Source organism: Aulonocara stuartgranti (genome assembly GCF_965226115.1).
Source record: "Aulonocara stuartgranti genome assembly, chromosome: 20".
In the NCBI taxonomy this organism is placed as follows: domain Eukaryota; kingdom Metazoa; phylum Chordata; class Actinopteri; order Cichliformes; family Cichlidae; genus Aulonocara; species Aulonocara stuartgranti.
In genome coordinates, this window is record NC_138956.1 from 3,690,024 (window position 1) to 3,717,869 (window position 27,846).

The 27,846-nt window shown below is 41.9% G+C and overlaps 5 protein-coding genes across 14 annotated transcripts; all 5 read left to right on the plus strand.

The window, feature by feature from the left end:
* The first annotated feature begins 688 nt into the window (after positions 1 to 688).
* Positions 689 to 9,792, plus strand: ppardb (peroxisome proliferator-activated receptor delta b). Of its 4 annotated transcripts, none has more exons than XM_082518793.1 (8): positions 689 to 1,089; positions 4,739 to 5,134; positions 5,210 to 5,361; positions 5,469 to 5,607; positions 6,370 to 6,572; positions 6,672 to 6,878; positions 6,968 to 7,211; positions 7,678 to 9,792. In XM_082518793.1, the coding sequence occupies exons 2-8, from the start codon at positions 4,798 to 4,800 to the stop codon at positions 7,923 to 7,925; spliced, it is 1,530 nt and encodes a 509-aa protein (XP_082374919.1). In that variant the 5' UTR covers positions 689 to 1,089; positions 4,739 to 4,797; the 3' UTR covers positions 7,926 to 9,792. The 4 variants fall into 4 exon arrangements, with proteins under 4 accessions (XP_082374919.1, XP_082374921.1, XP_082374922.1 ...); XM_082518795.1 differs by having other exon boundaries at positions 4,764 to 5,134; XM_082518796.1 differs by lacking the exon at positions 689 to 1,089 and adding an exon at positions 2,783 to 2,945 and having other exon boundaries at positions 4,764 to 5,134.
* mkrn4 (makorin, ring finger protein, 4) lies at positions 9,785 to 14,248 on the plus strand. 2 transcript variants are annotated; one of them, XM_082518798.1, is made up of 8 exons: positions 9,785 to 9,954; positions 10,930 to 11,058; positions 11,140 to 11,387; positions 11,457 to 11,524; positions 11,613 to 11,866; positions 11,958 to 12,065; positions 13,239 to 13,338; positions 13,441 to 14,248. In XM_082518798.1, exons 1-8 carry the CDS (start codon positions 9,881 to 9,883, stop codon positions 13,564 to 13,566), a joined length of 1,107 nt encoding a protein of 368 aa, XP_082374924.1. In that variant the 5' UTR covers positions 9,785 to 9,880; the 3' UTR covers positions 13,567 to 14,248. The 2 variants fall into 2 exon arrangements, with proteins under 2 accessions (XP_082374924.1, XP_082374925.1); XM_082518799.1 differs by having other exon boundaries at positions 13,239 to 13,356; positions 13,441 to 13,524.
* Positions 14,249 to 14,669: 421 nt separating this feature from the next.
* fance (FA complementation group E) lies at positions 14,670 to 19,748 on the plus strand. 2 transcript variants are annotated; one of them, XM_082518982.1, is made up of 10 exons: positions 14,670 to 15,034; positions 15,454 to 16,015; positions 16,149 to 16,193; positions 16,281 to 16,337; positions 16,811 to 16,954; positions 17,032 to 17,155; positions 18,307 to 18,382; positions 18,509 to 18,584; positions 18,675 to 18,800; positions 18,893 to 19,748. In XM_082518982.1, the coding sequence occupies exons 1-10, from the start codon at positions 14,685 to 14,687 to the stop codon at positions 18,995 to 18,997; spliced, it is 1,665 nt and encodes a 554-aa protein (XP_082375108.1). In that variant the 5' UTR covers positions 14,670 to 14,684; the 3' UTR covers positions 18,998 to 19,748. The 2 variants fall into 2 exon arrangements, with proteins under 2 accessions (XP_082375108.1, XP_082375109.1); XM_082518983.1 differs by having other exon boundaries at positions 18,509 to 18,575.
* Positions 19,749 to 21,172: 1,424 nt separating this feature from the next.
* Positions 21,173 to 23,143, plus strand: rpl10a (ribosomal protein L10a). The gene is made up of 6 exons (XM_082518985.1): positions 21,173 to 21,285; positions 21,716 to 21,787; positions 21,871 to 21,951; positions 22,430 to 22,578; positions 22,666 to 22,838; positions 22,934 to 23,143. The coding sequence occupies exons 1-6, from the start codon at positions 21,281 to 21,283 to the stop codon at positions 23,102 to 23,104; spliced, it is 651 nt and encodes a 216-aa protein (XP_082375111.1). The 5' UTR covers positions 21,173 to 21,280; the 3' UTR covers positions 23,105 to 23,143.
* Positions 23,144 to 24,048: 905 nt separating this feature from the next.
* On the plus strand, positions 24,049 to 27,601 carry LOC309696369 (uncharacterized protein). Of its 5 annotated transcripts, none has more exons than XM_082517555.1 (13): positions 24,049 to 24,245; positions 24,332 to 24,395; positions 24,469 to 24,541; positions 24,634 to 24,661; positions 24,920 to 25,060; positions 25,148 to 25,279; positions 25,379 to 25,559; positions 25,634 to 25,674; positions 25,775 to 25,825; positions 25,912 to 26,045; positions 26,124 to 26,237; positions 26,466 to 26,576; positions 26,664 to 27,599. In XM_082517555.1, exons 1-13 carry the CDS (start codon positions 24,234 to 24,236, stop codon positions 26,767 to 26,769), a joined length of 1,188 nt encoding a protein of 395 aa, XP_082373681.1. In that variant the 5' UTR covers positions 24,049 to 24,233; the 3' UTR covers positions 26,770 to 27,599. The 5 variants fall into 5 exon arrangements, with proteins under 5 accessions (XP_082373681.1, XP_082373682.1, XP_082373683.1 ...); XM_082517556.1 differs by having other exon boundaries at positions 25,778 to 25,825; XM_082517557.1 differs by having other exon boundaries at positions 25,379 to 25,544.
* Positions 27,602 to 27,846: the final 245 nt, after the last annotated feature.

Below are 27,846 nucleotides of genomic sequence, written 5' to 3' on the forward strand. Positions count from 1 at the left end.
ATTTCTCACTCATTTTTTTCAGATAGTAACCCCAAACTCGACATTTTGAATTCATAACCCCCCAAACTGACAAAAATAAAATAAATAAATAAATAATGAATAAAATAAATCTGTGGCAGAAAAAAGCTTCCGAGACAGCTGATGAGACGACCTATTTTTCTTATGAGTGTTACATTTTTAAGCAGTGTCAGCTGAGAGGAGAAATAAGCTGCTACCCTCCCTCCTTCTATATTATGTCGTTCTTAATATTAGATGTTGCCTTAATGTTTATTTGAACAGAAATTAATTTAGAAATATAAACCAACGAAAAATAAAACCTCTTCTTCGATACATGGTCACTTACGGTTTCGCGTAAAGTTGATTATATATGTATAAACTAGTTGTAAGGCATGTTTATTTCCTCAAAGGCTCTTTGATTGGTAGTGGAGAGTAACAATAGCCATTTCATTCAGATTCAAAAGCGTGCAGCCCAGTTCAGTCTCTACAGTTATAAATCGCACATTTTCCCATACGGATTTCAGCCACGTGCTCTTTGTGTGTCTCCATTAAGGCAGATGCGGTCAATGTCAGTCAAAGCTGAATATATGTCCATGTCAAAAACAACTCAACCGAGACCTTGACTCTTCTGTTTGCAGTAGTTACATCCAGTCGGTTGTGCGCTCTGTGTGTATGTGTGCAGCGGGGGCGCTGTGCTGTGGCATGTGACGAGGGAGAAGGAGGGGGAGGAGAGAGGGGAGTGAAGCAAACCAAACCAAAGCAGAGTAAAAGCAAAGCCAGGGATAGACTCGGGGAGGGATTACTAGTTAACTCCACTTATTTGCATGTGACATGGTAGCCCACAAAGATTTCCACATTGTTTTTCCCGTCTCGTCAGCCCGGTTTCTACATGGACGGAGGCCTGACTCGGTCTAAGTTTATAGTAGTTAGCTTACAGCAAGAGCTAACGTCAGATCGCTAACTCCAGCTTCAAGCAAACAAACTTGTCAACAGCCGATCGATCCGGGACGGGACTCGGGACTGCTTTTGTGGCTTGTTTACCTCAGCCGGGAGGCATAAACATCTTCTGAAGCAGCAGCACAACCGGGAGAGGTAAGTTAACCTGGTAGGATAGCTAACGTGATTTAAAGGCACAAACGGGAATTTGGGTCAGCCGTGCTAACGGCTAGCTGATAGTAGGACTCAGTCACAATTCAAGGTAGTGGCTAACTAGCTGCTAACCGAGCCGACGGCTGAACGAGCTCAGTTTTAAAGCCTATACAGTTTAAACTTTAAGTGAGATAAGAAAGTTTGGCGGCAGCCATGTCTGTAACTCGGTTGTCCTTTCATTTTTCAAACGCTTGTATCCAGTTACAGTCCTGTCAGTGACTCATGCAGTTACACGGTAATGTTAGCAGAGACTACCGAGAACCAGTGTGACAGGTTGTCTACTGGACAAGTCCTAACACCCCTAATTTGGTGTTAAGCATTATGAAAACAGCGCGTAGCCTTTGAATTACAATGAGTGTGTCCTTTATGGAAAAAAACAACAACATTTATTTCTAATATATCAACACTGTAGCTGTTTGTTAAGGCACAGCTACAAACAAGGACTTTTTAATCCGCTAGAGGGCCCCGGGGTAGAAAAAAAAATTGTAACCCTCAACCCAAAGCCCTCTCCCCCACCGCCTCCATCAGCAAGCTGCACTGCTCAGTGTGTACATAGTGCATGCACCCTGTTCCTTTAAAAGCAGCCGCCAAATACCCCCCGCACCCCATCGCAAGTGAGGCAAACAATAATACAGATGTCTTCAAGCTCGGTTAGAGATAAAGTTAGTGCCCTTACTATTACGATCTACTGGCTGAACTGTGCTGGAAATGCGGTGGGCCCTTATTTTGATTAAAAGTGATGCAGCGGTTGTGAAATTCTTGCTTTTGTTATGTTCCAGGGGCAAAATAAATGAATATTCATTATGAAACTGAAGATTTTGAAAGTAGTATTTCAGCTTCTTTTTTTCCACACCGGTGCACAAATTGATAGATACTCTATCCCGCAATGAAAATCATTGTGTTGCAGCTGCATAAAGAATAGATAATCTCCATATAATCTACTATAAAAAATAACTTTGTTAAAGGTACCACAGGCATATACTAAACATCTTATTATGTGAAGTAATGCAAAATTTTACATATATATATGTGTGTGTGTTATTAGGCAAATGATACTTGCAGTAGAAAGTGTTTTGAGGGCTCAAATTAAGTAGAAAGGCACTATATGAGTGGCAGTCCTTTTGCCATCTGGAGGAGGAAAAAAAACTGCTGAAGAGGCTACCCGCTGTGGCAACTTATTATGAATAAGGGAGAAGCTGAAAGTAGCTTTTTGCTTTGAACTTACAGTGGTTACCAAAGAGGTTTTGACCTTCCAATAAAGGGAAAGCTCGCAGGACTGTGATTTTTAACATGTTTATTCAAGTGGTGTTTGATTTTTCTTTATTTAAAAATACATTTATGGTTCATAAAAAGGCCAAAAGATAACAGGAAAATGCAGGTAACAGAAAACTTTTCGTCTGAACTATTTGCAGACCACTTGTCCTAGAGCTGGGCGATAGAACGATAACGATATGTATCGCGATATAACTTTTACTCGATAGAGAAATTAAGCTATCGCGATAGACCTCGCCGCTCTTGTCCTCTTAAAAAAAAAAAAAGGTCAGCCAATCCAAATTAAGTAGCGCAGAGCTGAACCAATCACAGCCGCAGCGTCACGTCGCGTGACTTGTTAGTACAGCACAAGTGCCAAGCCGCACGTGTGTTTGTTTGGGAAGCAGCCAGCGGGTAATGGAGCCAGCGGGTAATGGAGGAAATGACTAGAAAAATCAACCGAGTGTGACCGAAGAGAAAACAGATGATGGTTCCAATGCCGGAGAGATTGTCGAACGGAAGAGCCATAGAAGTTCCGTAGTGTGAAGGTATTTCGACTATTTCAAGTCTGACAAAAAACAGAGTAGCGTGCACTGTAAATTGTGCCGAAAACAAGTCTGGAAATACAATAAACTGGTGCATGCGTCACACTGTGCGCCACGTTATTGTTTCGGTGAAATGAATTTCTACAATACTGTTACTGTTAATTCTACTCTCTGCAGTGTTTAAATGCTCACATATACACACAGTTACTGTCCCTCCACACATACGACTCTGTTCTGCTTCTATGCCCCAGCTTTGTTTACTTTTTCCCACCGAGGCTTCTAGACTTCTGATTGGCCAACATTTCTGCACGGTTAGGAATCTAGCGCCACCTGCTGCTTTGGCATGTTCATAGCAGCGTTTTCCTTCATTTCTGCCTTTATGTGTGGACGGGATTATTTTTTTAAAACGAAAACGGAAAATCTCCGTTTTCAAAAATACCCGTGTACGTGTGGACGTAGCCTCAGTCTCTGACTGGAAGCGCTAATTCGTCATTCGGCTTTTGTCAGACTAAAGTAACTGTTAAAACTGTTTGAAAAGCTCAGCTATACAACAAGGAGAGATTGAGAATTTCCTTTTAGTTCTCAGTTTATTTGATATTGACAAAAGTTAGTCAGTTTTGTCTGTTCTTCTGTAAAACAAACTAAGATTTATTTTTAGAATTAATATTTTGTTTCTAAGTGGAATTGACAATTTAGTCTGTTTCGTTTGTTCTATTTTGAAACTTAAACGCTTTAGCGGCTGCCTTTTGTGTAGTTTGCAATATTTGCCTTTATTTATCTGAAAAAGTCTCATGTTCCTTAAGTACATCTACCCTGTTGAACTTATTATGGGAAATAAATATTTAAATAAAAACAAGCTGCTGATTATTTCACATTTTACTTGTGAGCAACAGCACATTTAAATCTTACAAATTCTTACAAGTTATTTGGCTTATATCGTGATAGATATCGTTATCGCCTGAAATGAAAAAAACATATCGTGATATGAAAAAATCTCATATCGCCCAGCTCTAACTTGTCCTTATGTGCACAGTCCACCCTTTTTGAGCCAGGAAAACCCCTGTTTAAGTGTGACTGTTAGACACGGCTTCGTTCTACATGCTGCTAACTAATACGTAATTACTGAGTAATACTGAGATGGCATCTCTGGATGTATGTACAGGCTTTTCTGGACAGTGCTGCAAATAAGCAAATCAATCTTTCATTTATAATAAAGTATTTAAATCTAACCGAACCTAGCAACAGTTACCCCAAACAGTGTCTGTGTTAATATTCCTGTAAAGTGCTCTGTGATATTTTAAATCAGGATTGAAAATGTAGATATATCCTTATTATTGTCTTGTCTGTCTGTTCCGTTGGCTTTGAAGTAACTGAGCGTGATTCCATAACATCTGTGTCTCAGGTCATGAGCTTATTTCTTTAAAAGACATTCCCTGGCTGTTATAACAAAACCTAACTGACTGAAAGGCACCTAAACAAACTCTGTTGAAGATTACTGAACAGCATTCATCTCATTTATTATTGCTATACTAATTTGAATACAAGACTTATGTGAGTTTCACCCGTGTGCTTATTTAAAAAAAATAGGGCTCTATTTTGGCTTTGTTGGTTTGTTATGGCAAGCTGAAACTGGACTCTTAACCGCTGGCATCCTGGATTAAATGGAACCCTTGATGATATGTGGGCTCTAAAGTGTGATTAGCTATTCTTTCTAGTTGTGTAAATAAACCTCATGTTAACAGATATATTTTTTTAGTAAGGTGTATTTCAAGTAGATTGATTCTGTTTTTAAATAGTGCAACTATGGTGGCTACGTGACAGGAGATGAGCTGCTGAATCAGCTGCAACAGGAACCATGGACGGGTTTCAACAAACTGCCCCAGAGGAGCATGACGGGGTGAACGGCTACTGTGAGCCAAAGTGCCCCCAGGACGCAGCTGACGTCAGGTGGACGCCACCGCAGGCAGAGTCTGTAGGCTCAGACAGTTGTGGTGCGACAAGCGTCTCCGAGGTGGCAGATCTGAAAGAGTTAAAGTGCAAGGAGAGTGAAGATGAGGAGGAAAAGGAGGAGAAGGAGGTAGTCCCTGCTTCTAAATACCCGAAAAGGGACCAGAAGAAGAGACGGAAAGAAGGGGAAGATCAGGAGAACAGTGGCAACAAGAAAAACAGCAGCGCATCATCGAGCTACACAGGTAAGACTTTCCACTCTCTTAAATTTTCAGAAGCTGTACTTGAACTGAAATGCTATTATTTTTTGTTATATGCAGACCTGTCCCATACCTCATCACCTTCGCTCTCAGAACAGCTGCGTTTGGGCCAAGAGGACAGCACAAGCTCCGGGATCAGTGTGGAGTGTAAGGTCTGCGGGGACAAGGCCTCTGGCTTCCACTACGGCGTACATGCCTGTGAAGGATGCAAGGTAAAACATTTTTTCTTTTACCCACAACAGATTATTGAGTGGGAAGTTCTGTGCCCCCCCCCCAAACTGTGTGAGTTGCTTAACTAGATGTGCTTTGCTTTGTGCAGGGCTTTTTCCGGCGTACTGTGCGGATGAAACTGGAATATGAGCGCTGTGAGCGTTCCTGCAAGATTCAGAAGAAAAATCGTAACAAGTGCCAATATTGTCGCTTCCAGAAGTGCCTGTCTTTGGGAATGTCCCACGATGGTGAGGGCTTAAGTGTTTTCTGAGATTCACTTAAAATACTAAGATGATGATCAGTTTATTTGTATAGCAGTTTTTAAAACACAGTTACAAAGTGCTTCACTGTTTGAGTAAAACCGCACATTAAAGATAACTGTGCATGTCCAGTCATAGAAATGTAAAGTCAAACATGTGGTCATGCATTCATTCTTGCATGTGCACTTCTATACACGCATTAGAAGAACAAGAGCCAAAAATAATGGGCAGTTGTTTAAAACAAACCACAGATTCAGCCAAACTGATGTGCTGACGAAGGCTGTTCTAGAGTTTAGGGGAGACAGCCTCAAAAGTGTGGTCATCACTAGCTTTAAAATAAGAGCATGGATCAGTTAAAAGACCCGGATGAGACGATCAGAAAGGCCAACTGCTGGAATAAGCTGTCATCATATCTGCTATACAGGAATGAGTCTGGCCATGTAGGACGTTATATGCTAGTAATAAAATCTTAAAATGAATTTGAATTTCACCTGAAGCCAGTCTAGCTTCTACGTTCTTGACCAGCTGAAGATGGGCTGCCTGAGAGATCCAAGAGTTTTATTGTGTCTAAAGGAGGAAACGAATCCGCTGTTTTCATGTCAAAGCCTTTCCAATCTTTTGTAGCACATAGATGGTGTGTTGCATTGTTAATGCTCTGAGTTGTTCCAAAACACAAAGAGGTTTCAGAACTCATTAGTGTTGCAAATATCCTCTCAGAGTAACACCGTCTCTGTGGGTGTTTTTGCTCAGCAATCAGATATGGACGAATGCCTGAGGCGGAGAGGAAGAAGCTGGTGGCAGGCATACTCGCAGAGGAGCTGGACGTCAGCAAACCAGGTGGCTCAGACCTGAAGACTTTAGCCAAACAAGTCAATACAGCCTACCTGAAGAACCTCAGTATGACCAAGAAGAGAGCCCGCAGCATCTTGATGGGCAAAACCAGCAGCACCTCAGTATGTTCCTGTCTTTCAGCCGTGCTTGGCTTTATGCAAAACTCAGTTATGTGAATTTTTCCCTCAGACCTTTCTCCCTTTAATACATTTTCCTTTTAGCCATTTGTGATCTACGATGTGGACACCCTCTGGAAAGCAGAGAGTGGTTTGGTGTGGAGCCAGTTAACTCCAGGTGCGCCTCTGGCCAAGGAGATTGGGGTTCATGTGTTCTACCGCTGTCAGTGCACCACGGTGGAGACCGTGCGAGAGCTTACAGAGTTTGCCAAGTGCATTCCAGGGTTTGTGGACCTCTTCCTTAATGACCAGGTAAGCCGCTGTCTCATATAACAAAGAATTATTAGTATATCCAAGTTTAGGAAAGCACAAATAAACAGCTGTTTGTGTGCTTACTGCAGGTGACTTTGTTAAAGTATGGTGTGCATGAGGCTATTTTTGCCATGCTGCCATCTCTCATGAACAAAGATGGACTGTTGGTGGCCAATGGCAAAGGCTTTGTGACACGGGAGTTTCTGCGCAGCTTACGGAAGCCCTTCAGTGAGATCATGGAGCCAAAGTTTGAGTTTGCTGTTAAGTTCAATGCTCTGGAGCTGGATGACAGTGATCTGGCCTTGTTTGTTGCTGCCATTATTCTCTGTGGAGGTGAGCCTGAGCAGCTTTCTGATCAAGTATGAAGATTCAAATCTTGTGAAGTGTGTCTGTAGCTCTTGAAACCTCTTTGAAAGTGCTGCATTGAAACTGTTAGAAGGTACAATTAAGGTTCGAGTCTTATAGCATCCAGAAAAAGATAAGACAGTGATTTAAAAGTAATCACTGAGCCTGTAGCAGCACAACTAAGGGGTTGTTCAGCTGATCCAGTTGTAACTATAAGCTTTGTCCTACAGCAATGTTTTAAGGCTAATCTTAAAAGTAGAGAGGGTGTCTGTTTTCGGGGCTGGTTCCACCAGAAAGAAATTGTCTATAACCAGCCACATAACAGCTACTGGTTATCTATCATGTTGCTACATGCCAGTAAGATTCTAAAACGGGTTTTAACTTGTCTTTGCATGTCTTGTTTGCCCAGCATAAATTGTGACTCATCACAGGCTTTTTCCTCTTTTTGCACTAGATCGTCCCGGGCTAATGAACGTGAAGCAGGTGGAGCAGAGTCAGGACAACATCCTTCAGGCCCTGGACCTTCACCTCCACGCAAATCACTCTGACTCTGTCTACCTCTTCCCAAAACTGCTTCAGAAGATGGCTGACCTCCGTCAGCTGGTTACAGAGAACGCTCAGCTCGTCCAAAAGATCAAAAAGACTGAGTCGGAGACCTCGCTCCACCCTCTACTACAGGAGATCTACAAGGACATGTATTAGCAGTCTCCAGCACAAACTGCTTTTAGCAATACTGTTACAGACTGAATTTTATAATGAAACACTGCATTCAGTACAAGCACTGTAGTACGGGATGGATTTCTAAGGTGCAGATGAGGCAAATTCACCTGGTAGTGCTAATACAATCAGCAGAGTCTTCGCAGTGTCAGCGTAACCCTCAGCACAGTTATGCGTGTGTTTGTGTGCGCGTGCATGTGACGAGCATCTGGAATCATTTGCTGCGAGTCCCAGTTTCCCACAACGGTCACGTAACAGGAAGAATGATATGTTTTCTCAATGAGGCTGCTCCTGTTTCATCCTGTTAGCGAAGCTGACCCCAGAGCAGTGTGCAGAGGGAGCTCATCCTCGCTCCCCTCAGCTCTGTGTTTGTGCTGCAAAGGGAAAGCATTTCACATTCTCACACCAGTGGCACCGTTCAAACAAACAAGTGATTGTATTGTGTTTTCAGACTTAACTGACGGGAGAGATGCAGCAGCTGGTATTTGTTTACATCATCATCATCATCATCATCATCATCATCATCATCATCATTATCACTGACCACCACTTTGCCATTTGGTATAAAGAACACAAACTGGGCTGGCTCCAGCAGTGTAGAGCTCTCTCTTAATGCAGCAATGTGTGCAATACCATTTTGCCATTTGTCAATAAATGTGAGATCCAGTTTATTTAGGTTTTGTCTTAAAGCCATCTAGCCAAGTGTGAACTGTTGGACTATGCTGCAAAGATTTTATTTCTGAATCTGACACTATACACGCATACATACATGACCCATTGAAGTACAAGGGACAGCATGTTTTCTTTCTTCCTTTTGATATCCAAAATATAATGAATTTACCATTTAAATATATTTGTTAGGTTATTCTTTGTAATTCTGTAACAAATTATTTGTAGTTTTTGATTGTATTTCTAAGGGCAAAACATGAATTTATCAACTTGTTTCATATATTAGTTCATATGTGTTCTTTCATATTACATGCCTGCCTGTTTTAGTTTTAGACTGTACCAAATATATCACCAAGAATACCATCAAACCTCTCCCCAATGAGGAGTTTGGATTTTATGGTTTCATGTGCAGGAATTACCTTAAGCCAGCATTTTTAACCATGTCATTATTACTGGGATACTTGATGAAAATTGAACATCTTCCAATATCGTAGGGTGCTTTTGTATTGGAGATAGACACGGTCCTAGATTAATGCTCTTTTTATGTACAGGCTGATGTGTCTTGAAAGGTGAGGCATAGAGTGTAAAAGCCTTGCGATACAGTAGCCAGGATCCAGACGTTTCTAATCATTTCTTCCCCTTTTCTGTTGTTACTGTCCCTGCTGGTGTGAGCACAGGTCTCCTCTTTTGCTCTTATTCTGTCTTGATCCCTATCTACCTCTAATGTATGATCTGTGACATTATTCCGCTGTCTCATCTAATCCTTGACATATATTATTTTTGCCTTAAATTCCTGCTACACATTGAAATCCTGATGTTACTGGCTGGTGTGCAGTGTGCCAAGTTGGCAAAGGAGCAATTACACCAAAAACAGAAAGGAAAAAAAAAGAAGTTGATGTAAGCTACCTCTATGCCTGTGTAAGTGATGGACTGACATATTTGTTCAAAACTTGAAATGATTTCTTCTTAATGGTCACATGTAACCTATCTGCACGTTTAGTTTAGTGATTTCTCACTTATAAACTTGATTAGAAGCGGCAACGGTGATTTTCTCGGTTTATTTTTATTTTATTTTTTATTTTGTTGGAATTTTTTTTATCATGAGGTGGATCATACAACTCTTTCAAGTTGCTCCCTGCTGTGATTGGCGTCCTTCAATAAACTCTCTGAATGGAGTGCGTAACGTGCTGACGTCAGCGTCACGTTTCTATTGGTTCGTTGCCAGGTTAATTGGTACGAGGAACCAGCTGTCAACTATTTAGATAACGTGGATGGTGAAGGCTTGGCGGCGGCTCGTTCAAAACACACGGAGGATGGACTCGGCTCGTAGTAGAAACATTTGTCGGTAAGCAGCCCCTCACAGTCCCACAGAGTGGGTTAGAAATGAGGAAAGTGTGGACCAAGCACCGAGAAATAGCTTGTCAGAGTTTAATGCCTTCGTGTGGCGTTCTAATATACACGTTAAAGTGAAATAGTGACTTTTGATTACATCAACTTAGGAAGAAAGTGTGGTAGACCATGTTGCTGTGTGAGTACATTCGTACAAATTTTGTGTTGCTAGGTGACTAAATATAATGTTGAAATGTTAGCCAAAACTTGAGCTAACTGAGTTAGTGGCTGTTGGTAAGTGGGATTTACGACCGCACTTCTGTGTCGGATTTGGCCCTTCTCCGTCAGTTAATCCAGAAACGCGTCAGTACACGATGATTATTATTGACAAATACGGTTTTTGAAGCTGTTTAATGATGTGCATATACAGTACCGATGTTGTTTCAACGTATAAAATTTTCGCTCTTTACTTTGTAATGTGTTCTGCAGTTGAGGCTCAAGTCAGATTATTAATTTTACTACGTCAAAAAAATTAAAATAAAAAAAATTGGTTAATGTCAGGCAGGGCTTTCAGTCTCTCTCCCACCTGTAAGAATTTACTAAACTATAAAAACGGCTCGACTACTCTTTTCAGCTTCTTCCTTTAGGCTTGGCCAGAGCAGCTCACTCACATGTCCAAACATCTCATCCTTGCTTCTCAAACTTTGTCTCCAAACACCTCAGCCTGAGCTGTCTGATCCACTCCTAATCCTATACTTTCTGGTTACACTCAATAAAAATCTGAGCATCTTCACTTATAAAGAATAAAATACCAGCGGCTCATCGTTATGAACTTGCATTCTAAATAACCCTATAAACACTAGCAGTCATCACAGTTCAAATCACTGGAGCGGCATGTAAAACCAATCTTGCTACTTAAAAAAAAAAGAAAAAAAAAAAAGGTTTGTGGCAGAAATTTACTTTGCGATTTGTGGTTTTCACCTCATTGCAGGCGTTTCATAAATGGCTCTTGCAGATTTGGTTCAAGATGCAATTATCGTCATGAATGGCCAACCATACACTCATCCCAAATATGTCGGTATTATCAGAAAGGTGGATGCTGGTATGGTGAGCGCTGCAGGTAAGCTGCCCCCCCCCCTCCCCCCATGTTTATTATTTAAGAAAATCCATCATTTAATCCCTTATATTTTTTCTCTGCTAGGTTTTTCCATGTTCTTCAGTCTGAAGCTGGCACAACTGTTGCAGGAAGAAGGGCTTCAGTACCTACGGTCTCCTCCTCCAGTGTGGCTCACGCGTCACCTGATAGGCGAGGGTCAGAACCTGCAGTTCTGCAAGCTGAGGTGACATCTGAACAAGAGTGCAGCAGATCAGAGTTGGCAGCTGATACCTCAAACCCTCAATGCGACACTGGGCACCTGCCAGCGAATATCGCTGAGGAGCAGTCAGAAGGTATTGCATGAGTTTGTAGATGGACCTGAACGTAGAAGTTGATCTAATTAATTTGCTTTTCCTCTACAGAATCTGGTCTGGGATCGTCTCAAAGCTCAGAAGCTGCTGAAGCAGGTGCCTGCGATGGAAGAAATGAGGTTTGCATTTAATTTGACTGCGTTATCTTAAGCATGCTCATTCAGCAGGAGAACTTGGCTGAACCCAAAGCCTTCTATTAATGTTCAGGAGATCTCCCCATCTGAAACCCCAGAGAATGGGGCTGCCGCTGCAGCTTCTGGTTCTCAGGGAAGGGAGGAGGAAACTGAGGCCTTCCTCAGGAGCAAAGACGTGACCTGTGGGATCTGCATGGACAAAGTGTATGAAAAGACTGATCTGAAAAGCGGTGTCTTTGGCATCTTGCCCAACTGCAATCACTCCTTCTGTTTACAATGCATAATGACCTGGAGGAAGACCAAAGACCTCGGCCTGGATGTGATAAAGTAGGTTTCTGTAATATTTAGGAGGCAGCAGGATCTGACAAAACCAGAGAGGGCTCGAAGTGATTCTGATTGACTTTTTCCCTCTTCTCAGACGCTGCCCACAGTGCCGCGTGAGGTCTGCCTTTTATGTGCCGCACAAATACTGGGTTGAAGGACAAGAAAAGGAAGATCTAATTACTGAGTTCAAGCAAAAATTCAGGTGAGGAATAGATCTCATGTCCGCAGAGTTTAGAAAATCCTTTGAGTCTGTCTTCCTGGGTATGTTGTGTGGATGTTAGTTTCAATAGTCCAGCCTTTTCTTCAGATTTCTTACTATAGATAGATTTAAAAAAAAAAAAAAAAATTATATAGTGAGTCTTGCTGTAGATTAAGGTTCCTGAATTAAACTACTCATCTAAATCCTTTGGTTAGGCCAGGGGTGTCAAACTCAAATACACAGTGGGCCAAAATTCAAAACTGGAACAAAGTCGCGGGCTAATGTTAATATTTATTGAAAAAAAAAAATCTTCCTCCAGATATAAGAATGAATCTTTTCTTATGGACTCAAATAAGTTTTGCTGGAAAACTGAATATGGAACAAGCAAAGCTTAATACTAAACAATATATATATTAGCTGTATAATACCAGTAGGCCAGCTCTAACAGTAATTTGGTATGGCTTCGTGGGCCAAATGTAATTAGGCTGCGGGCCAAATTTGGCCCGCGGGCCAGAGTTTGACACCTATGGGTTAGGCCATGGTAACTTGGTCCAAAGTTGCTTTCTAAAGGTTTGTTTTGTTTTTTTAAATAAATATACTCCTCCCAATAAATTGAATCTCTTGAGCTGCTACAGATCTCCCATTCAGCAAAAACTTGCTTTTGTTTTTGCTTATTGCGCCTTTAAGTCCCTTTACCATTAGTACGTACTCGACTCGGCACAGTTCACCAGTTTTCAAGATTTTCATTAGGTCATAGGTCATTCTGATATTAACAGTATGGAGTGTGCAGCAGATGTCATATCTAAGGAAGAGTACTGAAACACAGGTGTGTAGCATTGCTAACTAATTAACAATGGGAGCTACAGAGTGAATGATTCAGCACAGATTTTTACAACATGGCAATTAGAATCAAATTTATGCAAAAGGAACAGAAATCGGTGTGAAGAGAAGTAATGACGAAAAATTTAGCAAAGGAGAACTCTAGGTATTAATTGAAAGGGGATCTATAATGCTGATGCACAACAAATTAAATATGCATATACTGCTCAAAGCCCTGTGCATATTTCACTTAAATCACACTATTTTTTTATTTTTTAGATTTTAAAATTGCTTGTCATCTCAAGCCAGTATAAACATTTAACTGACCCCTCCCTGCTGCCTCTTGTTTGATTCCAGTAAGAAATCCTGCACCTACTATTCTCGATACCAATGCTGCCCCTTCAAAAGCGAGTGCCTTTACCGACATGACAAAAGTCGACACAGCGCGTCCTTTCTGGTAACTACATGGTGATCCGTGAGTGTTTTACGTTCTCCTCCCTCTTAGTGTGTCTAAGATAAGGTTGTATTTACTCTCCCCTCACTCTCTTTGTCCTTGCAGCATTTTGGAGAAGATGACTTTGAGGATGAAGATGATGGAGTGGATCTAATTAGTTTCTTCATAGCCATGACCCTTCTTGGTGATGATGATGATGACGACCTTGAATTTACTTTTTTACCTTACTAAAACAGTGTAGTTTGAGTGCTCATCTCCCTCCCCCTTTTATTTTTTTTTCCCTTTTTTGGTCAGTGTTTGAAACCACTGAATGGGGTCTATAACCATCATTGGTCCCTGGAAAATGCATGGCTGCTGCCTTTTTTTTTTTTTTTTTTTTTTTTCTTCTTCTTCTTCTTTCCTTTTTAAAAACCACCTGTGTCTTCATGAAATTATTACTGAAACAGCCTACGAGTAGCTTTGACTCAGGATCATCGAGTGGAAAGTACATCTCACTTAAAGGACTCCTAAATTCAGACAGGAACCTGTCTCCAAGTCTGTGCACACTTGGACACTCCAGAACTCATGGCTAGTGGTCTCAGCGTAAGACACCTTTGTTTCTAGTTGGGGTTTATAATTTTTTTTTTTTTTTTTTTTTTAAATACTACAGCTGTTATGTGTTAAGTGTTTAGCCAACTGTCAGCTTCTCTTCCAACTTCTGAGCGTGCCAATGTAGACATTTCCCTAGTAGCTTGGGCCATTTAGATATTTTTAAAGTGTTATGTCGATGGTAGTTTTAATTGCCCAAGGGTTAAAAAAAAAAAAAGTGTACTGTCCTAATGTCTGATATCTGTATAAAAATGATTAGTTGTCACACACTTCCCAGTTTTGGCAAGAACAAATGATTTTATGTCCCTTTTTTTTTTTTTTTTTTTTTAAACCAAATTGTACCTGTACACAAAAAATAAAACATTGATTCACTTTGTCTCACTAAAGTGTTGTTTTCTTCATTGGTGCTGTGCTATTCGGGGCATTTCCCTGAATGGTATTCCCACATGGCCTGGGGGTCAGGATGTGCCTAAATCACACCATACAATGAATTCACGTAATGAATTTTCATTTTAAAAAAAAAAAAAAAAGGCAAGTATGGGCTAGTTGGACGAGTCTAACCTTTAAGCAAACAAAAATACATTTATCTATGCTGTTGAGTAGCTCCACTGTGGTCTCCAAATAAAGACTTAAAGTGGAAACGACTGAGAGATGATGGCAATCTCGTTCTATTCAGGAATTTCTGGCTTTTGTTTAACTAGTATACGCCGCAGGATAAATCGTGCTGTGTCGCCAGTGGCACATCTGACCACTAGGTGGCGATGTTGAACTCATCTAGCCCTTTACCGGTGTCGAAGAAGAAATGTAAACAGCAGTGGCGGTATAGTGAGGTTGGGATGAAGCCACAGGTGTCTGGGCGAGACGGCAAGGACAAACCCGGAGATGGGGCACAAAGCTGTCTGAACTCCGGCATGTTTCTTAGCGGATTTGACGGGCAGTCGAGGCTGCTGCTTCGGTCACTGATGTCCGGAACCTCCGGGGCCTCGAGAGCGCTGGGCGTCTTCCACAGGCAGCAACGGGCTAACCCCGAGAGCTCACTGTGTGGCTTCATAGAAACACTGTGCAGAGACGAAATAACCCACACCGAGGCTGACACTGAGTTTCTAACCGTGTGAGTAAAGTACACAGAAAAAAACAGTGTAGAGTTAGTTTAGTATTCACATAGATATTCTAGGGTAAACACACACACGTGTGAAAAGTAGGGTGAAGATCAAATCAGTGTTTCCTAACCTCTTTTGTGTTAGATCTGGGGTCCTTTGCCACATTTCCTTGCTTTTATTGCAGTCTGATTAAGAAAAATTCACAAAATTCCTTTCTAAGAAGTCCCTTTAATCAGTATTTAGCAAGCACAAATCTCCCCCAAAATGATTTACATTTGTGGAAAAAAAGTGTCATAAATACTGATAGTCACAAATCAGTTTTATGTTTTTTTCTAACTCCTGCTTTTTTCTTAAACATGAACTTTTTCTTTGTCTACACAACTTCAGAGACCAGCTGACGGTTTCTTTGGTTTTTCCTTACCTCTTCTAGTAAACCACTAGTCTGCCTGTTTCCACCTTTATTTAAACAAAACCTGCTGTCATTCATCCACCTGGTGCATTCTGTTCTTCCTCGGACCGCTGTACTCCATCTGATCAAATGTCTCAGCCAGGACTCTCGTCCAAACCCGTGGGTGACTGCTCTGTGCAGACAACTCGAAAGAGACCTGGAAACCCACCGTGAGGTGCCTCTGTACACCACACCGTGCAGCCAAAGACTAAAGGAGCTCTCCCAGGGTTTGATCGGATCTGCTGAAACTGGAGGATGGACCAAGTGCTTCAGTGGTCAAACGGCAGAATTTGAATCCCAGAGTACATCTGATTTATCTGAGCTGGGGACACAGAGGAAGAGAAAGGGCAGTTTTGTCAGCGTGGGGTCTGATGGTGAAGAAACGGGATCACAGAGTAAACGGATAAAGATGGATGATAATGAGTGTGTCACAGCTGAAGAACTGAGAGTTCCCAAGGAAATGTCGGGAGCGCCAGAAAGTGATGTTGCAGCAGAAACTCCAGCCTCAGACAGTTCGTGTGGTGGCCTGCCTGAACAGATAAAGGTAAAAACCACTATACAAAGAAGGGTACCCTCTCCACACTGAAATCTTTCTGCCAATTCCAATGTTTGTTTTGTCCTTAGAGAAGCAGAAGTTGTAAAACGATGAGCTGATTTACTGTTTTTGTGTTTATTAGGTCTGTATTCCTCAGATAAAAGAGTTGTTGGAGAGTCAGACGGAGGTAAGAAGATTTTATTTTCTTCTAGCTCATTCAGTGCAGACAGTAAGTGACATTTAGTCTCACTGTCATTCTTTTTGTGTGTTTCAGTGGGACCAGAGCTCCACAGATGTGTTCAAAGTGCTGAACAACTGTGACTCAAACCAAGTATGTCCTCAATAATTTAACCTGCGCTTTTACTTCGAAAACGGGTGGATTTGACTTAAATTACAAAATAAAACTATTCAACAAGATAGAAACTGTCGATTAAAGTGCAAAAGAGCTGTTTTCACACATTTCCATGAAACCAGAGTTGCTTTTTGCAACCCGAAGAGTCGCCCCCTGCTGTTCATTAAAAAGAATGAAGGTGCAGGGCAATCTTTTAAATCTGTTATACTATTTAAAATCCTTAGGGCTGAGCTGAGGGTGTATCTTAAGCACACACTCCTATAAACAAGATCATATTTATAGGAGGAATAAAAGATATTTAATATAGGACCACCAGTGGTTGGGACCATTAAGTGAGTATCAGAGGCATTTTCTTATTGGTCTCTGTTGGGTTCCAGAGAATATATCAATATTTTATGTATAATCTGCAGTTGTGATTGGACTGAACCCAGGTCCTTACCTGCCCTGTTTAGGTGGAGGTGTTATGCAGCATGCTGAATTTGCCGGGCTTACCTGACCAGGCGCTGCCTAAACTGTGCAGCAGTGTTTTGGCCCTCTCTCCTGACCTCAGCTACAGCACTGCTGCAACGCTCATCAAGAGCCTTCTGCTGGAGAAGGTATAACACCGAATATGAAAAATAAGCAACATGTGTTGCTGTGTTTCATCTTGACAGAATATTGTTTCACCTTACAGGTGCTGTCCCTGTCAGAGCCGGCCTCCAGGTGTCTGGTTACCGCAGTGACATCACTGTGTAGCCGCTATCCCAGACCAGTGTGCCAGGCTCTAATCGGACCAGTACTAGAGAAAGAGAACATAGGTGAGATGAAAGGAAAACGTTTCACTGAAAGTGACTACAGAAATGACTTAATGATGTCCTTCATTCGGGTTTGTGATCTTGGTCAGATGCTAAGATGGTATGTGATTTAATAAGGTCTGGTGTTTACAAGCACTCAGTTAAAACAGTGTGACATGTGCAAAAGTGATAAATATGTCCTGCACTTTTCTTAATACTGTGATGCAACATGTCAATCAGTTTTTCTGCAAAGTGCATCACTTCACCATCTCCACCAGCCTGACCAGTTGATACGAGACAGGATGGATCCGTGTTTTCATGTTGTTTACACCAAATTCTCCCCCTACCATCTGAATGTTGCAGCAGAAATCGAGACTCATCAGACCAGGCAACATTTTTCCCAATCTCCTATTGTCCAGTGTTGTTGAGCCCATTTCCTGTTATTACTGACAGCAAATGTACTGTTTATAAGATTTGGGGAAACCTGCAGTCAGCTGAGACTGAAGAAGTCACTTGGATGAGTGACGAAACGTTTCTCCCACAAAACGCTACGTCCAGATGAACAGAATCAACTTTTGGAGATTACTGACAGGAGTGACACCCAGTGTGGTCTTCTGCTGCTGTAGCCCATCTGCTTCAAAGTTCATCGTGGTGTGCATTCAGAGATGCTCTTCTGCATACCTTGGTTGCAATTAGTGGTTATTTACATTACTGTTGCCGTGCCCAGCTTGAAGCAGTCTGTCCATTCTCCTCTGATTCCAGCTGTTTCAGTGGATCAACAGATTCTGAAATACTCAGACAAGACCAGCTTGCACCTACTACCATGTCACGTTCAAAGTCACTAAAATAACCTTTCTTCTTCACTCCGATGCTCAGTTATAACTTCAGCGGGTCATGTGTTCATCTCTCTACGGATACAATTGCTCATACTGATTGATAATGTATGCTAACAAGCAGTTGAAAAGATGTACCTCATGACCCAGCTGGTGAGCGTGTATGTGCACTGATTGCTTCAGGGAAATCGGAGAGTTGCAGAGCAGCAGAGCAGGCACGGATTCAGAGCTCTGGTTTAAGTACACATTAACAGGACAGATGCTTTGATGTGATAGAGCTCCTTTTACTCAGGCTTTGCTCCCAGCATGAATTAATCCTTTTGAACATTGTTTTGTTTTCAGGGCCTCCACAGGCTGAGCTGCTAAGCAGACTGATAGAAAGCTGCCTGGATTCTCACTACAGACTGCTGGTGGTTCAGTAAGTATAAAGTTACGTTCTGTTTTCACTTGTAACTGCTGCGACAAAGAAGCTTCGCATAATAACGGACACATGGTTAGTAGTAAATGACTAACACTCCTGCTTTTTTATGTTTTGTTTTTAAAGAATGACATTGAAGATTGCATGGAGTGAGGCAGTGCTGTCTATTATCCACAGCTTGCTAGACTCAAAGGTAATCCAGGTGATTATTCATGGGAAAGAGCTGCAAGAGCTGTTAGTCATAATACTCACTGCCACTGAGCCACCTGTTTTGCCTGTTTCCCCCCAACAGCCTGTCTTGAATGAAGAACTTTTCACACAGTTCACAGAACAGCTCGTCAGTCAGGCTCCTCGTTTCACAAAGTCTGTGAAGTTTGCAAAAATGATGCTCACAGTACTCACCAAATACAGCACTGATGTAAGTATGCAGATTGGGATCACAGATAACGTCTGTACAGTGGATGAAATGGTGTGTGATAACCTTCTGCGTATAAATGATTGCATTTCCAGGTGACTGCTGCACACAAACACTCCTTGTCCAGCTGCCTGATGTTAAATGAGACCTTCCTGAAGAAGTCTCTACAAGCTGCTTTAAAACGAATCGCAGACACATGACCTCACCACCTTTTCAACTAATTTACATTAAAAAAAAACCCTGTATAAATAAATTAAACTGACAATGAAGAATCTTAATTCACCAGTCTGACAGGGCTGATATTATTTTTTATTACTCTGACTGTTCACAGGTCCTACAATAACGATTCCTAAATGCTAATCCTTGCACTCCTGAATACAACACACCCATGTATCTAACTCAATCTAGTATTAGGACAAAGTTGATACTGAATTACTGTAACCTGCAGACTTTTATTGGTCAGTCTTTACAAATATTTGCAATTTTTTTTTGCAATATCTCATTTAGCAAACATTATTATTACTTATATGGTATTTATTTTTATAATTATTATAAATTATAACTGGCTCCATTGAGTTGGCTTATACATCTGGTGAGGATGCCTCATGGGGGCTTCCAATTGGATGGTTTCCAGGCATACTCAACTAGAAGGAGACCCTGGGGTAGACCTCAAATTTGTTGCATGTATTTCTTGTCTTCAGACCTGGGGATGCCTCAGAATCCCCGTGTGGAAGTGGAAAGTGTTGCTGGGAAGAAGGGCCCTGCATAACCTGCTGCCACCACAGCCTGAATTTGGATAAGCAGAAGCTAGGCTGAATGGATGGGTGGATTAGATCATAATGTCAATTAATTGTATTCATTTTCAAAGCCTCAGGGGTTTTTTTTGCAACTTTTTATTTTGAATTTTCATTGTGACAAGAATATAACAAAAATAAAAGGGGAACAAATTGGGGCACTGTTCCAAGCATCATGAATTAAGTGACAGAATCTTCAAGCCTGTGCTTATATTTATGCCGTTTAGTCCAAGTTGTTGAAAAAGATGACATTTAAGTCGTACAAAGAAAGTCAGTCTCTCCATCAGATGTATTTCCTCTATAATCTCTAGCACTTGCTCTACTCGGGAAGGATCCTTCTTAAGGATTTTCCTTGTTATGGCCTTTTCAAATGCGATCAACGGGATTTAAAAAATATATCTTTCCTTTTTTAGAATCAAATCACTGGGTAGCAAACCCAGTAGGAAGATCCTGAGATCCTTAGGGATGCATAGGACATGATGTCATCTGTTAACTTGGATATACTGTCCCAAAATGAGGTCAATTGTGTACACGTCCAAAAGATATGAGAGTGATTGGCATTCGGGTGACCACACTGTCTCAAAGCCTCCATTTTTTTAAAGGTTAAAAAAAGTTATTCAAATTTCGGGGTTCCCAAAAAATGTCTTACAGCGCCTCAAAATCTATTAATACACACCTCATAATTCAGTAGCTTCTAGAACCACCTGTAGCAGCAATAACTTGAAGTCTTTCTGCTTTGTTTTGCTTTATCAGAATCTCATATTGTGGAGGAATACTGACCCACTGTTTTTTTGTTTGTTTTTTTAAAGTTGCTTCACTTCATTGAGCTCTCTTAAAATCCTGCCACAGCATCTCAATCAGGTTGAAGTTTGGACTTTGACTGGGCCATTGCAACATCTTGACTCTTTTTCAGTCATTCTGTTACAGATTAGCTGATGTGCTTAGGCTCATTGTTCTGTCACATGACCCAATTTGTGACAAGCTTTAGCTGTCAGACCAATGGCCTCGCATTTAACTCTAGAATACTTTGGTATACAGAGAAGTTCATTGTCGATTCAATGACTGCAAGGTGCCCAGGCTCCTGTGGCTGCAAAACAAGCACAGATCATCACTCCACCAGTTGGTATGAGGTGTTTGTGCCGATATGTTGTTTGGTTTAACATACCTAAATGCTCCACACAAGAAAACTGATTTATAAGGGAGTTCAAGCAAATGCATCTGATTAACAGTACTTGGTTGTCATTTACACTCTTTATCCTTATAGAAATTGTCAGGGATTTTTCACAGGACTATCATTTTGGAACAAAAAAAAGTACCTGAAACAGCCAGAGCTCAACTTTTGATATTATAATTTACAACAGCATAAAAACTGTAATGACAAAGTTTGACAAAGACAGCTGAATTATGTAGCTATTATGTAACTATTTAGCTTTATAAGTAGGTAAGAATCTTTATGTAGTTTTACAGGTATTTTATTTTTATGTATATGTTTCTTCACAGGCACACATTTTTCAATTACTACTAAATAGATATTTTTATGCTTGCTGTTTTATGATATAGATTTTGTTGATTTCTATTGGGAAAAAAGCTCGCGCTTTCTGATGACGTCACGGATCGCCTTTATGTCGCGTAACGTACGACGTCACTTCCTTTTCCAGCGTAGCACGACGAGAGCGACGAGCTACCAAGATGAGGTCAGGCCGCATTTTTCCCAATAAATGATTAAAAACCTCATTTTAAACGCGCTTTTCTCTACTGTGTTATTCTTCTAGATACGTAGAGTCGTAATATTGTCCGGCTTTGTTTGTATTTCATGGTATGTTGTAGTTTATTGACGTTAAAGGTGCGGCATGGGACCGGTTCATCGCCGGTGCACCGTCAGCGCGCTAAGTTTCTCAAATGTAATCCGTCGTCATCCGCGTATTTAAAATACATTTACAGTCTTCATCTAATCTCTGCTGTTTAGTTTAATGCTCTTAAATAACCGGCACATATTTTTTTCACGACTTTTGTGGCTGCTTGGTGAATTTTTAGCGCTGTGCTTTAGCATCATTAGCCGTCTTATTTCTCTTGGTGGCATTTCTAGTGACGTTAACTTTTTTCCTGACGTTTTCTACATTACAGTAAGGTCTCCAGGGATACTTTATATGAAGCCGTGAAGGAGGTCCTGCAGGGCTCCGTGGCCAAGCCGAGGAAGTAAGCAGATCCGAACAGCTGTGATAACCAAAGTGTAATACTGAAAATACCGGACATGTGTGTAACCTGTCATCTCTTTGTAGGTTTGTGGAGTCGGTGGAGCTTCAGATCAGCCTGAAAAACTATGATCCCCAGAAGGACAAGCGTTTCTCCGGCACTGTCAGGTTCGACCTTTTACTGTCTCACCCACCCTTTTCCCTGTGCGTCTCCAGCCCTGTCTGATTATCACAGCGGCCTGTTTAACGGCCATGTAGTACATTAAAAATCAAAGTCCAGACAGGCCAGGAGCAGACATGGAGAAGTACTCTGGGTAGTCTGACTGAGCTTACTCAGCTTTCTGCTGGGGAAGGCGAAGCAGGCGGACCCCTACCCTGGGTCTTAAAACATGAGGGGAGGCTTTGAGTGGTTGAGCTGCTAAGTTCACGCCCTCATGCCGACCACTTTGCTTTGTATCACCTAAGAGGTCAGCTGGACGCCAGCCCCTGTGGTGGTATGGGTAAGACTTTTTCTACTCCACAGTAAAGTCAGGTGGTCTCATAAAGGGTCAAATTATATCATCACATGTTGAATGAGTTGATTATTTCTCAGAGGTTGAAAAGTGGTTGTGAGCACAGTCACTAAAAATGTTTTGTTGACATGCAGGCTGAAGACTCTGCCCAGGCCAAAGTTCTCCGTGTGCATCCTGGGAGACCAGCAGCACTGCGACGAGGCCAAAGCTGCCGACATGCCACACATGGACATCGAGGCTCTGAAGAAGCTCAACAAGAACAAGAAGCTGGTCAAGAAGCTCGGTACGGTGTCCACAAGATTACAAACTGCCTCATCTGTGACCAAAGTCTGTCAAGTCTTCCTAACGTGCTTGTTTCTTCCTCTTCCAGCCAAGAAGTATGATGCTTTCCTGGCCTCTGAGTCTCTGATCAAGCAGATCCCTCGTATCCTGGGTCCTGGGCTGAACAAGGCCGGCAAGTTCCCCTCACTGCTCACCCACAATGAGAACCTGAACACAAAGGTGGATGAAGTCAAGTCCACCATCAAATTCCAGATGAAGAAGGTGTGTTCTGCTGCTTCCTGGCTTTATGGTTTCATGATCTAACACTTGGTTTGAAGAAGTTGATCAGTGTGGAGTAACCTTGCTGCTCGTTGTAGGTGCTTTGTCTGGCTGTGGCCGTAGGACATGTGAAGATGACAGAAGACGAACTTGTGTACAACATCCACCTGGCTGTCAACTTCCTGGTGTCGCTGCTGAAGAAGAACTGGCAGAACGTGCGTGCCCTCTACGTCAAGAGCACCATGGGCAAACCCCAGCGCCTCTACTAAATACAGTTTTTCTATTAATAAAAGTGGAGATTCTCCAAAGTCGGCTGCTCTGAGTGATTTATTTTTTTAGATTTCATTACTGAGGTCTTGTATCACTAACTGATAATCTGAAATTCACTTGTGTGTAACGGTGTAATACATAGTTACATAACTCTGTTAACTTTAGTCTGTATAATGTAGTGAAATTCAGGTTTTGGGAGAAATTACAGGAAGGGCCTCAGGTTTTCATGCCTCATTCTACCATTAAGCTTCTTCCCTCAACATGCACCCTTCTATGAACACATCAGGGCCAACTCAGGGCTCAGCGGGAATACCAGAGTGCCCTGGGATTGAACCACCAACCCAGTCCAGTGAGCCTGGGTATTCATCCCAAATATTTGGTGCATGGCCATTAGGTGTCTCTGTCGGTCTGCTTTGGCGTGCATTAGCTGGACCTCAAGATGTTTGTTGTCATTTCGTATGGACACAGCCTGAAATGAAACACTTTTTCTCACCAGCCTCTACAGTGCAAAAAGCTTGAACTGTCCTCCAATGGCCTTGGGTAAATAAAGGTCTAATATTCGACTGATGCAGATCACAAATGTGTATGTAGAGTGAAAAACGGGAAGCGGAGTGTTAATAAGATCTACGGTTCCTGATCTATGTAATCCCCTCATGGGACCCGTGTACCCTTGTGTCCTGTCCTGCTGAAACCTTTAAAACCTAATTATTTATTCATGAGATTAAGTGAACAAGCTACTCCCTTTGCTCCTACAAGAATATAGAGTGTAGTATAACATGGTGTATTATATAGTATGGATGCAGGGTGAACTGTGGAATTGGTGCATTTGATTTATTAACTGGTACAACACTAGTTTTAATTTACCACATACAAAAACACAGCTTCCCATGAGCCTCTTGGGCCAGTCGTCCTATTCTGGTCTGATTGTGGATCTCTTAATAGGATTATCTATTCTCAGGACTGGAGAAAGGCTGAGGAGCAAATGAGCCAAACACTGACCCGTGAGAATATGTTTGTGCTTTCACAAATGATGAAGAGTCCACTGTGAACTCTGAAGTGAATCTGAATACTGTAATCAGGCTTTCTCTGACATTTGGATTAACTCTGGTGAAAGAGGCTGACGCAGTAATGAGCGCTGAGGTGAGTCTAACCAGCTGTCCTACCCGTTCCTTTAATCAGTCATTTAACACCTCGGAGGGCTGATAATGTCTTTCAAATATTTTCAGCCAGAGGCAGAGATAAGCAGCTACAACCTGCCCAACATGCCGGACAGTGACGACAGCGGAGAAGGTTAATGGCTTAAGAATAATAATTTTTTTAAAAGGTCTAAAAAGTTTCTAAATCAGTTTGAACTTTTTAACAGAAACTAGCCAAGAGGAGCCGCCAATCGCAAGCTGGAGTGAGCTGCCCATCATAGAGCGCGTCGGCCTCAATAGGTAACATTCATACGTACAAATACAACCAAATGATAACCGCCAGATTTAATTAGAAGTGATATCAAACTGTCAGACTTCTTGTTTCCTAACAGTGTAGAGATGTCAGAGAAGGATTTGGAGGTAAGTAGTCTACACTTCCCCTTCATTAAATCCATTCAGTAGGTTTTAAACTTTGTTTTTTAATGTGCTGCACTTGAAAATTTACATACAGGATTATTTGATTATAAGTTCAAGATTTCTGTATTTCTGAACAGCTACGGTTTCATTAAAGTTTATTTATCCTTAAATCTCAACAGCAGGCAGAGCCACTGGTATCTGAAATGCAGGAGGACGCTGAGAACTTGAATGAAGTTGTTATATTTTTGTTTCTTCTCCTAGACAGCTTTCTCTCAGATCGCCTTGTCTCTCCGCTGTGATCAGTACACCCTGAAGCAGAGGCTGCAGGCGGAGGAGCACGCCCGTAACCTGGCTGAGGAGAACATCCAGCTAGAGCTGAGCAGAGGCAGGGAGACCCTGGAGGTACTGTACGTAGCAGGCTATTATCTGTAGTGAGTCCTTTTGGTCCCAGCAGGCTGCAAATACAAGTGTAATCCTGTGGGATTTCAGATACTGAAGAGCCTGTGTTTGGACAACAAGCGCAGCGAGATCCTGCAGAAGCTGGAGCTGTCCCTGGACATCCTCGGAGGCACCGTGGAACGGATCTCTAACACAGCAGAGGTGCTCGGTGCCGTGCATCAGGTACACTATGGGTCAGGCTCAGTTAAAAACAAGTGTTACTGCTATATTGGGACCAGCACTGGGAGTAGGAGTTTTCTATTTATTTCCTGCTTTGTTTAGGAGGCTCGAGTGAGTAGAGCAGTGGAACTCATGGTGGCTCACGTGGAGCACCTGAGGAAGCGATATGACAGAAATCTAGCTGAGCTGGAAGAAGCCAGAAGGATGATGATGCAGCAGCAGCAGCAGAGCTCCTGCAGAAACATCACAGATCCCAGAGCCTCCACAGGTTTCTGCATCAGTGGTGTGTTTCTTGTCACTTGTTTTCTTCTGCAGTTGTGTGCAAAGTTTGAGTAATTGCTGGATTTATTGTTGTAGATCAAGAGGAAAGTGACAACATAAAGAAAGATACTCAGCAGGTATGCATATTTGGATACTTGTAACGTCTAATGTAGGTTTAAGCAATCTTTTGAACTTGAATCTGCCTTTTATCTGTGTGTTTGTTTGTTTTTTAACAAGAAGCACATCCGTAGAAGGGTCTGTGTATCAGTAATTTCCAGCCAAACTCAGGTAAGGGAGGTTTCCTGAATAAACCTTCCTGCTTTTTTCTCATGTTATCAGCCATAAACCACAGGGAGGGTCTTCTTTGTCTCCAGGATAGGAAAAAGCAAGACTCCAGAAAGCGTCTCTCTTCCAGCAAGAAGGCTGTCCCTTTTTGCCCGTCTCCCATGAGCTCAGAGTCCAGCTGCTCTTTCATGAACAAGGACGACAGATACTCAGTGGAGGACAGGTGAACTAGAGCCAACAGGCATATTTTTTGGTATCCTAACTACATGGTAACATTTATCACGAACATGTCTTACTTCAGGCCGCACAATCCAGATGAAACTCCATCAGAAGCTCTTCCAGGACCCGCTCCCATCCTAACCCCAGAGAGCCCCCCATCAAAACCAGTGAACAACAGCAAGACTCTGAACAAAAAGTATGGCACTATTCAGAGGAGGTGGACTAACTGAGAGGCACAACAGCCTGCAGTATTGACCAATTTCTGAAGCGTTTCGTGTCAGTATTGGTTGCTGCTGGCCCTGGGGCCTGTGTCTAGTTTGACAAATACAGCTCTTACTAAAGTCAGCATTAGCAACTTTATCAACAAAAAAGCATCACAAGCTTCAAGAAGTTGGAACTGAGGAATGTGCTTTTATATTTACAGCTTCTCTCTGGATACTTTGCGGCACAGACACAGGGGCAAAGCAGTCTTATCCAACAAAGGAAGGGAGAAAAAGATGGCAAATATCTGCAGACGGATCTCCACAGTGGGGATGTAAGTGGACACGTCATGTTTGTTCTTTTTCAAAAGTGTATTATTTCTGATAACTTTGGATAAACACTGACCGACTGCTCTCTTCAGGTGGAGGCAACATCCTCTGACTCACTGGCTGCAGCGCTGCCGGCTGGTTCTCCTGTGCACGTTTGTGATTTTCTGTGTCGTAACACTGAGTTACTTCTTGTGGTAGTTTCATGAAACACAGTCATCAGTGCTTCACGTGAATTAGTGCGTCGACAATTGAAGGCTATTTGTAAACAAACATAAAATGGTTTTTGATGCCCTGCTTTTGGTCGTTCATTGTGTTTGTCACAGGGAATCATACATTTTGGTAACATCCATCCATTTTCTGCTGCTCATCCAGTTCAGCTGTCATAAATATGGGCTCAAATTGTGGTCATAAATATCTTGTACTTGTAAATCATGATTTGTGTGTGTAAAAAGAATTTGTGTGTCCGTAAAAAAGATTTGTGTGTGGACTTAGCCAAAAAGTACGTGTGAAACTCTGCACTCAAGTTTCAAGTTACAAGTACGAATTTTGACCCTATTTTTCTTCCTTTCAGCTGATTGGTCAATGTCATGTCAATCACAAATTTAACATTCCAATCAGCGAACAGATGGGTTTGGCTGTTTGAGGGGCGCTTTTTTAAACTGCAGGTCCTTGAAGGGTAATACAGTTTGAAGCTGGAGGATCTCTATATAAATGTCCGATAGAAGCTAGGTCCCGTAACTTTCAGCAGCTGTTGAAAGGAAAAAGTTGTGGTATATCAGTGGTTAGAAATACCATTGTTACTTTAGGATTAGTTTAACACAAAGTCAGGGCTGACCCAGGACCACTGCTGTGAGTCACAGTGCTCAGCATAAAGGTCCTTACACATCGGATGCAGCATGTGCTGCTAATGCTAACTAATAGCAAAGGATCCAGAATTAGTTGCGCTGGCTGCTGAGCTCTGTGGGTTTTTGCAGCAGCTCTACCTGTACTAGATGCACCTGCTCCTTGTCGTTTCTATCTCTGACCTTATGTCCTCTACAAGAGTTTCTGTTTGTTTGTTTTTTATCTTCAAATGTTCAATAAAAACATGGATCGTTAATTCATAATGAAGAAAGCTTTGTAACTATCTCCACTAGTGAAGACTGTGTCATTTCCACAACACTGCCCCCCCCAGGCTTTGGAGGTCCCTGTATTAAGCAGGTAAACCTGTGAAACAAAAATCACCACAGACTGTTTTCCATGAAGGTGATGAAGGAAAACGCTGGACTGGCATGT